General features: G+C 34.4%; 1 protein-coding gene across 5 annotated transcripts in view; it reads right to left on the reverse strand.

Moving 5' to 3' along the window:
• The window catches only part of LOC131148635 (two pore calcium channel protein 1A), a 134,602-nt gene extending 125,127 nt beyond the window's left edge, over positions 1-9,475 (reverse strand). For 4 of the 5 annotated variants that reach the window (XR_009135022.1, XR_009135023.1, XM_058098477.1 and 1 more), the window contains exons 1-3: positions 9,067-9,418; positions 3,739-3,882; positions 3,453-3,560 (exon numbers count right to left, since the gene is read on the reverse strand). Coding sequence is in view for 3 of the 5 variants with exons in the window: in XM_058098477.1 (XP_057954460.1) it covers positions 3,453-3,560; positions 3,739-3,882; positions 9,067-9,213 (399 nt within the window). In the remaining 2 variants the exon portion in view is untranslated. Of the gene's footprint in view, positions 1-3,452; positions 3,561-3,738; positions 3,883-9,066 lie in introns of all 5 variants that reach the window. The other variant, XM_058098478.1, reaches the window with a different exon arrangement.
• Positions 9,476-11,425: the final 1,950 nt, after the last annotated feature.

Genomic DNA, 11,425 nt, shown 5'->3' on the forward strand with positions numbered 1-11,425 from the left:
GTTATATTGTTGAATCTTGTTTTAAATAAATACTTGTTTATTGTCTAAATTCAGATTGGATATTTGAATCTGTTGAAGGTAAATTCAGATTGTGTTTTCAAATAACATATATACCTAGGATTGTCTATTGGTATAGCCGGTCACTGATTAGTTATTGTGTGGTGATTGAGATTGTTAAAAAGGTTCAAAATAAATCAATTTTCCACGGAATAAAATTTTAAATACCCAATTCACCCCCCCTCTTGGGAATACACCGTATTTTCACCCTGCCCTCCTCAAACAGCACCACTCTTGAGGAAAACCCTAAGCAATTGACTCCCAGCCACAAACAGGCAACTCCGCAGCAGTGTCAATCCCAAGTGTGATTAAGCTGTGTCCGCATCCGGATTTATCAGGGGGCGCATCAGGGGGGAAGGTCGCTACCCGTGGGTTTGGTACTGCTCCGGGGGGTCCAAAGGGCTTGTTGGTGGCTGGAGTTCCCACGTTAATCAAAAAAAAAAAAATCCTCCACTGTCTTAGAACACACCCAACATTTGCCTAAAACACCAAATAGCATATTCAAAACACTCCAAGCATGGTCACAATGAATGAACAAATGCGATGATGATTCTGAACAATTAAAACAGAGAACAAATGTGCCTGGAGATATAGCCTTCAAAGGTCTCCAAACCTGCAGCAAGTTATTGGTATTAACTATCAAGTGCAACCAACCAAATAAAAGCCTTAATTTTAAAGGGGACTAACATTATTGCACTATCAAAGTTCCAAAATTTGTGTCAGAGGTACATTGCAAATATAACACAGTACATAATACAAGACTAAAGTATAAATTATTCAGGGCTACTAAGGAGGAGCCACCCATGTACACTGGACGTTTACAAGTCTACAAGGTTATAATTTTCTGAGGAAAAACATATCAACAGTATTTATAAAATAATTCTGATTTTAACAAAACTGCCTTCTTCTGAAAAGCGCAGTGTGTGGAGCATTTCTCCTTCATTTTTCCGAAGAGGTCTGTACTCCCTCAAAGGCCCTTGCATTCCCCTCTCTCCAAATGATCTAAAACAAGACCAAAGGAATGACATTACATGGTTCTTTTTTCACTTTTTTTTCATGTGCATTTAAGTTAACAGTTTATTTTGTGGAGCTATTCTTTTCTGAGTTTTTTTCAGATTTATCTTTTTTTTTTTTAAATATATTTAATAATACCTTTTTGCAGAAAATAATTCCGAAAATAACTCTAACGTAATCTCGCTACTTGGAGTAGCGAGATTTGCCACGTGTCAGTTCGGGAATTATTTTTCCAAAAAAAATATTATTTAATATATATATTTTTTAAAATGATAAATGAGGAAAAAACTATGTTCCGTGTGCTGTGGTGTTTTTTGGTTTGTTGGATCGCATTGTGTGGACAGCCACAAAATGTGCAGAGTTGGATGGCCCACGTGAGCCCTGATTTGTCAGCCTCTGATTGGACAATATCAGATGGCTGACAGGCAGCTCAGTCTCTTCGAACGGCAGCAAATCCCAAGATGGGATTTAAAATTTTTTATAGAAATGATTACTAAATATATTTATACACATTATATTACTTTTATTGCTTATTAGTATCCGTAGTTGGATAGATGCTAGCAAAAATAGTATGGTAGGAATATAATGGCTATAACTGCAGGCTGCTGTGCATGTCAATTTCACATGAATAGTACTTGCAAAATATTAAAGATAAAATTTCTTTAAAAATTCAAGATTAAAATTTTATAAAATAAAATAAAATATATATGTATTAAATGTGAAATTAGATAAAAATATTGAATAAAAATGTAAACAAATATAGCATATAAGTGCTGAGCTAATTTCTAAAATCCCCTCCGAAAAAAAATTGTTAAACAATAGTTTTTGTTAAACTTATTTTTATTAAGCATTCACTTTTTACTTGTCTTATTTTAATTTATCATCATCATTATGGAATCTTTTAAAAAAGAAAAATTGAAAGATTAGGAGTTAGGTAAAAGAGAAATTAAAATAAATCAAAATTTTGAAATTTAGAGATGGATTTGAGTTTTAATATTTTATAAAAAGGGTAAAAAAATATTTCCAATCTATATTGTATAATACTTTAATTAGTTCTTGGCTTGCAAGGTAAAAGATAACTTGATCCTTGTATTATGGGGGGGATATCATACAAACTTGTCATGAAAAATATTAAATTCAAAATTTTGAATAGTATATGAAACAATTTTGAAATGAGGATACACTTCTTAATTTTGTTGTCTTGCCTGATCTTAATAAATATTTAAATGGATCCAAAAATATAAGGGGGCAGCAGTAAAATATTAATGATTTTTTTGTAAAATTATAATATATTTTTAAAAAATAAGCTAAAATCAACAAAATTAGATTTAATTTTTTTATTTTTATTTTTTAAAGTAGCTAAAACTTAAAATTGGGGCTAAGGAATCGTGTCACAAATGACCTCCTCTTCCTCTTTCTTAATTAGCCTCAAGCGATAATCACCCTTAGGCCTCCCTCTTAAAGAAACTTTTTCCTTGAAGAAATGAATTACTAAAAAGGTGAATTACATTTTTATTGTGCATGTCAATATAATGGATGCGATAGGTCAGAATTCTGAACAGCTGGAGAGAGTTGCAGAGCGTGCACAGCAGCCTGCAGGTATAGCCATTATATTCCTACCATACTATTTTTGCTAGCATCTATCCAACCACGGATACTAATAAGCAATAAAAATAATATAATATATATAAATATATTTAGTAATCATTTCTATAAAAAATTTTAAATCTCATCTTGGGATTTGCTGCCGTCCAAAGAGACTCCTGTCAGCCATCTGATATCGTCCAATCAGAGGCTGACAAATCAGGGCTCACGTGGGCCATCCAACTCTGCACATTTTGGGGTTGTCCACACAATACGACCCATCCAACGAACGAAAAAACACCACAGCACACGGAACAGAGTTTTTTCCCCATTTATCATTTTAAAAAATATATATATTAAATAATATTTTTTTTGAGAAAATAATTCCCGAACTGACACATGGCAAATCTCGCTATTTGGAGTAGCGAGATTACGTCAGAGTCATTCTCGGAATTATTTTCAGCAAAAAGGTATTATTTAATATATTTTTAAAAAAAAAAAGATAAATCGGGAAAAAACTCATTCTTTTCTTCCTCATCATTATCTATCATTTCTAAGAAAATTTTAGCTGTTAGAACAACTGCACAAGTCACATCTACACACCATGAGACTGAACTACTGCTTCTAAAGCTGTAGTGGTAAATCACACATACCTCTTGTTCTGGGCTGGGAACTCATCCCAACCACCACCACCACTACTATTAATAATAATAATAATAATAATAGTTCAAGGTTACCCATAAGAGATGAAAGCAAAATGTCAATTTTATATTTATTCATAAAAAAGAGATATTTACCTCATAAATAAGAGATTCAATACCAGTTAAGTATGGCAACTGCCCAAGAAAATAGTAATCCCTGTTGTTGCAAGAAGCAGCAGCATACTTGGCACACCATAGAGGTTTCTGCACAGATCTAGACAAACTGAGAATATTTCGACTATCAAGATAGAAATCTCTTCAAATTTTGATTTTAAAAGAGTATGCACTGTGAATAGAAAGCCACAGATTCTTTCACATTAAGGCCCTATACCATCTCATAAAAGCAAAGATAAATGACAATAATATAAAAGGTAATACTAACCTCCAGAAAATTCAAAACTATCAAGGCAAAAAGGTTAAGGGACCAAAGAAAATCAAATCGAATAAAGATGAAGTAGAACTTTGCTGCACTTTCAAAGGTCGACTGATCAAGAATCTGCTCAGGTAGACCAATACCATCTTCAGCCTGCTCAAAACATTTTTAACCAATTATGGTAACTGCAAGTTTCATGAAAAATAGTAAGTTAAAAAGCAACATAACAAAAATAAAGAAAGCTCAACTGAACATTCATTGAGTCCAGTCAGCAACATTTTTTATTTTTCATCATAACTTCACTTTTCTTTTTTTTCTTTTAATTTTTTTGGAATTTGCTTTCTTGCTCACCCATCCCATCTATGTCAACTATTCATCTCCCATCTTTTTCTCTGCAGTGCCCCTTTGCTTCCCAGGAACCTATGCATAACTTTGATCCAGTTAATAACTTCTAGTGCACGGAACAAGCTTTTCTAAATACAACACGAGAGAGAGAGAGAGAGAGAGAGCTGGTGCTTCGAATAAAGAGTGCTGTATGGATCTTTCAAGCCAGTGTAAGGACTTGGCAAGATAAACCTATTCACTTCAGTGCAGCAATCTTGATGTACACATAGTTGTCAAATCAAGATTCAGATTGTGAATCAAAATTCCAATTTTGGCAGTCAAGAGTCGAGAATCGAGAATTGAATTGAATCAGAAGATTCGGTACAAATTTCCAAAATCAATTCTAAATGATATGCCTATATTGATGTACAGACAACAAGTAAAATAGTACAATGCATTTAAATTTTGCCAATAGAAAAATCATATTTCATGTGTATGCTTTTCCTAAGCAAATGAAAAGTAAAGGAATGAGTCAATAAATATCAATAAAAATAAAATAAAAAAAAGAATCTGCGCTGTTTAAGGGAAAGAAATCAAGAAAAAAACACAGCAAAACATGAGTACCACCTTAGCAGAGTGTTCTGCCCCGTCTTCTCAATAGCAGAAAACTATACTCCTCCAAGAGTGAAGAATGGTTTTGTGAAGACAATACAAGACCTAAAGTTATATTTTCTCCTTTTTTTAGCACAAAAAGACACAGATAAGGAATGGAAGGTAATTGTTTTAAAATATAAGAAAAAAGAAAAAGAAATGAGATTTTGAATCAGTCATATCTATAATGATATAATAGGCCTAAAATCATGTGAATTGATAGATTCATATCGATTCATCAGATTCGCGAGGTGAATCGATAGATTCGGCAATGATTCAGTTGTTTTTGTAGTCGGTACTAAGATTCAAATCAATTTGGTCTGGAATTGATACGAATCATATGAATCAAATTGTGAATCATAAGATTCTAACAACTATGGCTGTACAGCAGAGAAGCAATGAGGTAGGTCCAGGTCAATTAGTCAGAAGCAGCAGCTCTCATGGCTTACTGATCCATACAATTCCAGCAGCAGTTGTTCATGGAAGAAATACTGGACTCTGGTGATGTTACATTGACTATACAGATTAGATGGAGTGCTTGGCATGACAACACCGAGGATAGCACATGCAACTGCTCTGGTAATGTTTATCTCTTTTTTGCTATTTTTCTTAACTTTTTTACATGAATGTATGGCCAAGAGTCCCCTCTTCCTCTGTAAATTCCATCTTTTTTTTTCTTGACTCTACTGTCCTCTTCCTTAAGATACTTCTTTTGTGGGCAATGGCTGCTTGGTGGGTCACATTCAAGCAAATTCACTGAACATGAAAGCCAAGATTCCATCAAATTGTCTGGCCTTCTTCCCTTGGTGTTAAAAGGTTTGGAAAAAAAAGTTACAAATTTATACAGAGCTGATATTTGAATTCCCATGTTACAGAATATCAGCACTAATAATTTTTTTTCAAAAAAAATATTGCTTAAAAAATGAGGTCTTGATGTTTCTGCCCAACACATGCAGATGTTAGGATGCCATTTTTTTTTTTTTTTTTTTTTTTGGACAGAAAAAGAAACTTCGTTGAGAAGTAGAAAAATAAAATGTTACAAAAAAGGAGAACAAGAAGTACTCACTCGAGAAAAATAAATAAATAAAACTGCATCACACTAAGACTCCACAGGTTGACAAGTTCTCAAAATTTAAAAGAATTTGAAGGCTGCTAATGTTCTTATTGATGGCATGGATAGATTTTTTTAATCAAAGAACCAGCAAAGAGGTTCAAATTAACCAACATCAACAGAGGCAGATCATACTAAAATAAATTAAATTCAAGAATAGTGGAAGCTGACCTCAAGCCATTTCCATTCCACATTTTTTCTCAAGCAACTTCCTTGCGTAATACAAGTATCTAGAAGGAAGTCTACATGAAAAATAAATTCAAACAAAGTGATCTGCTAACAGGGGTAAAGCTCCCAAGGAAGAATCAAAAAAAAGAAAGACCACACAAAACCAGAATTTTGCACCATTGCCAGTCTGCTTCAGCACCCTCAGCACTTCCACATCTCACAATTTAGTATCATGCTAGCATGTATACCAGATGTTTGGGGAGCTGCAAAAGACATATCTCCCTAGATGCCTAATCCTTTCCTTGATCCTTCACCCTCTCACCCAGCCACATCAGTCCTTCTCCAATTTAAGACACCAGTCCAACCGTACTGCTTCGCCCTTCAGACAAACAAAAAATCCATGGGATCAATGATATTAAGGTGAAAACTTTTTTCTATCTAAAAATATTTCGTGATGAACAGTCTACTCTTGATATATGATTATTTTCTGTATCTTTCTTCTCCACCTTGTGGCATCATCCCCATCAGAACCTGCTTCACCATCAAGAACACCTCAACAAGCATCGCATCTTTGAGAAGGAGAACCAAGTACTTAATCATTAAATCAGAGGAGGACTGAACAAACTCCGTCAGCTACTCCATTCATCACTCCAAGTTCATTGACTCCCAACAACAAGCAATAAGAACCCACAGCTGGAGATCTGTCTAGATTCTTAATCCTTTCCTTGATCCTTTGCCTTCTCACCCAACACCATCAGTCTTTTCCCCAATTTGCAGACCCATCCAATCCAACAGCACTGCTTCTTCCTTTGGACGAACCAAAAATCCATGGGAACAGGCAAGGAATAATCAGTAATCAGTCTACTATTGATTGCTGCAAATTTCTGTATCTTTGTTGTCCACTGCAGTAGGAGCTGCTAATTATTGAGTTTGATGAATACCTATGATTACTATTGATGATTGTATTGAAATATTGAGTGATACTAAAGGCAACATGTCAGGTCTTTTCGACAAACTTTGGATTATCATTATCCTAGCGTTTGATTATCTTGTTCCATTAAATCTTATTTTTATAGTACAATTAATGAAGAGTTTTTTGACAATTTTTGTTTTTGGCTTATCATTATTCTAACATATGGTTATACTGTTCTATAGAAACTGATTTTTAGAGTACAAGTAATGAAGATTTCTTTATCATTAAAAAATAATAATATACATAGTTGAAGAAAAGAAATCCTCCACAAGAAAAGAAAAGCAATGTTTAAAGACACCTAAAAAGAAATAGAAAATGTAAATCTCATTACAATAGCCTTCCAAACATACTGAAAATCAGCACCAAAAAAATAAAAAAACCTTGAAGAAACCAGCAATAAAATCCTAAAGAGATGCCAAAAACCAAATTAAGATGCTCTTATAGTTTGAAGCTTTTGCTTTTTGCAAAAAGATCTTTTTTTTAGCTGTTGTTCGTAAGTTTCTTAAAAATATTCAGTGTGATTGGTTGGCCCTTTTAGCATAGTTTTTTGTTTATATTTTTTTATAATAGCTAGCTTTTGTTTTCAATTTCCTCTTTGTTTTGTGAGGATTTCTCATCCTTTTCGTCCTTTATTTTTTTCTTAATGAATTTCTTCATTTCTATTCAAAAAATAAAAAATAAAAAAATGAGTAGTTCTATGCTTTTGAATTCCATCTTTATTATGTCCTATATCAATTTTTTTTTGTGATTTTGGTTTGTGCTGAAATTGAGCATCATACAAGTTATATTATGCTCATGTGTTGTCCTTGGTTTTTAATCATATACACTATGTTTCTCTCTCACTCTTAGATTTGATATTCATACAAGACTACCATCATGTATCCAGGTCATCAAGAGCACTGTGGTCAAATTCTACGTTCACTGCAACTGCATTGGAAATGGACTTCACTCTTCATGTTTGAGGAGCATTCTTCGCTATTTGAGTAAAGCTTAGTTACACACTAACACATAGATGTTTCTTTATGGATAAATACAACATTATTACAGTATTTTTACAATTAGTGGCTATTTAAGGAGCTTATATTTCAGTTCTTTGGTCATGAGAACTCTGGGAGTCAGTTATGACATTATCATATTATGCTATCTTCAGTTCATTGTAGGTGTGGATACATGCATATTAAAGTGCATAGATTGAGTGACAATTATGCCCAAAGCTCCAATTAGCAGATTGGAAAAAGAAAATTCATTCTACTGCTAACTTTTGGTGAATTGTGGATCAGAAATATAAAAAGATAAGAAATTGAGGTTTCAGTATCAAGGCTCATTAAAATTTTCTTTCTTTCTTTTTCTTTTTTTTTTTTTTTTAGTTATGGTGAGATGATTGAAACATTCATTGGCGATGGTATAAATAATTCAATTGGAAGAGAATGGTGACACCAGTCTATCATTTAGTGCCGCCATGGGCCAAAGACTTATAAAGGATGGAAGCTGGAATAAAGTGTTGATTTCATGGGTTTTACTAGGTTAGTACTTCCTCCTCTCTAGCAGCATAGGCCCTCTCTTTTTCTTCTTTCACTTCAGTCAGAGACTCTTAGTCTCATATGCAATGCAGTATTCAGATTCAAAGAAAAATGTGGACTAACTTCTTCAACAAATTCCTCAATAGAATATTGGCCTGATTTCTTGCATTCAACACGCAGGTCCTAAAAATAATAGCCACAAATATAACAAATGGGTCTTACAAGTTATAAGCTCCAATTGATTCTATTGCGACTGGCATGAGACATTAATGCTGGATTCTATAATACTCGGTTTATGAATTACATAGATGCTATTTTGTTAATCAAATAACTCCTTATATTCGGATATGTGTGGATTTAGACAAAACGTGGACACACAATTGTATAGAGCTTTGATCAAATCCATACATATTCAAATATATTATGATCCCAAACATAACCTAAAAGACTTTATACTAGGCTCATTCATACTCCCTCTGAACTTATTCGCACCCAAATTCCTGTTCAGAGCTGTGGCACGTTATTTCAAAGACGACATTTGACATATTGACATGTGCAAGAGTTTGAGAGAGAGAGAGGGAGAGGCCAACCAGATCGACGAGAGCTGCCGCTTTCTGGTAGCGAGAGCCGTAAGTGATGGCATCGGACCTCCGAGCGAACGCCCGCATCTGATTTTTCAGCCTCAAATTACCCGTGCCGCTCCCGCTGCTCTCCCCGCCGAGCAGAGATTTCTCCATCTTCTTTCAAGTAGAGAGAAGGAGAAGAAGAAGAAGAAGAAAAGAGAAGCCGATGCCAGACAACGGTTGGATGCCAGACCTCTAGCAGAGAAAGAGGGTGGGAGGCGAGACGCTTTCAGACGAAGAAAGGTGGATCGGAGCTGCACCTATTGACTTTAGTCCAAAGTGAGAGCGCGTTTGGCTCAATTGTAATATTATGAAGATTGCCCCCGGCACTGTCGGCAAACGACAAAGTACAGATACATGATGGTGAACACCCACGGCCTTCCACCTGCCCCTACTTTCCACGGCAAATCTCCGTGGGATTAACAACGCGACAACGCGTTCTATTTTAAAAACAAGTGCCTAGTTTTACGGGCCGTTCGGTATTGTTTCCACTCTCTATTTCCGTTCGTGTATTGTAAAAGAAACATATTTCGATACTATATTTAGGGTTTTTTCACATTTTATTATTATTTTATAAAATAATATTCTGTTTGTAAAAAAAATTTTAGTTTTATGTTTACGTAATCTTGCAACTTTATTTTACAAGATTTGTCGCGTGTCAAAAGTTAAATCTCATAACTTGATCCTACGAGATCTGCCACGCGTCAACCAAATTCTACACAACAGCTTATTTGTCTATTGCTGGTTTTTGATTTTTTAAAATTTCGTTTGCATGTCTTGAAATATATACATGCACATATTATGGACTTCACTTTTTCATTCTTACTGGAATCCGTTTGAATAATAAATTTAGAAACAATAGCCCATATTACTAAAAATACAATTTTATTTTAATATAATTAAAAATTTTAATGTTGACATAAATATTGACCTTAAATTTTAGTGTCACTCTTTTGAAGAAATTTTTTGTTTTTTTAAAAAAAAATTACAGTTATGGTAAGAGAGCAATGTGAAAATGCATATGAGTGTACATGAGAGCCCATGCTTTTATTTTGATTTTAAATTTTTAGCCACTCTATTCAATCAACTTATTTACAATCGGTTGGTCCTAATTCAATTGTTGAAATTGTTAATTCAATTACTCCCAACATCAAATGGAAAAATCCAACAAATGTTCTCTAACGTAGAAAAAATTTAAATGCTACTTTTTCTTTTTTCTCTTTTCTTTTATTGATTCACTACCTCAACAGTATGAGGATTATTTAGGAGCACTTTTATTTTGACACGTCTCATATTTTAATTAAAATATAAAAATATTTTGGCTATATTTTCACAAGCTCTTGATTATTGCATTTTAATTTGTTCCATTTTTAAAGTTATTTACTAACTCAATAGTTTTCAAGTCATGTGTTTTGATATGTTTTTCAAAGTTATGTTTCTCAATTTTAAAACATGTAAAGTGATAATTCGTTGTAAATTCTATGTTTACCATTTAATTTGTTTTTAATACTGTTCTAAAAAATTAGAAGTGAATATTTGATTTTAAGGTTTTCCTTAATTTATTTTTTTTTTTATAAGAGTAGAATTGCTTGTATGATAGGCGATAACATTGTGTTTCATTCTAAACGGTCATGCACAACTTTCATTCACATATATATGTTGGGGAAAATGAATAAACATTCACAATTATACATAAATAATACAATGATGTTATACAAATGAAATGAAAATAATCAATGCTATACAAATGAAATAAACATAATGATATACTACTCAGTGTCGCAGCGCAGTCGTCTCTGGTCTCGGGGTGGCTGCCACCTGCGTCTACCCTCTCCCTATTGGTCATCTGCATCAGGTGTCCTGTCCCGTCGTCGTCCCGTCTGTGGATCATCTCCGTCAAGAGGTACTACGTAATCATCATCCATGTGAAGCGCACAGGGAGAGAACTGATATGATGTATCTGGACAAGAATGAGGTGGCATAGCGGGTGCATCGACCTCCTCCCAGACTAAAATGTCATCCAATAAAAATGACATCGATGGGGTGGTAGCAAAGTCAGAAGGGACACCAACCTGTCTATTGGACAGTCTCGCAATATCAGCTCTAGACGAAGGTGGATACAGTGCTGACAGGCCGAACACGTACTCCGCCTGTACAACCAATGGCAAGGAGGTGGGACACAATGGACGACTGGAGGAAGCATGTCGTCCTCCTACTGGAGCTGCTTGACCTCCTTGTACTGGAGCTGGTCGACCTCCTCGTGCAAGTACATCAGGTCAAGGTGTAGGGATCCGTCGGCTGTCCTCATGGACAAGGTCCAATGTAG

The sequence above is a fragment of the Malania oleifera genome, chromosome 2 (assembly GCF_029873635.1).
Source record: "Malania oleifera isolate guangnan ecotype guangnan chromosome 2, ASM2987363v1, whole genome shotgun sequence".
In the NCBI taxonomy this organism is placed as follows: domain Eukaryota; kingdom Viridiplantae; phylum Streptophyta; class Magnoliopsida; order Santalales; family Ximeniaceae; genus Malania; species Malania oleifera.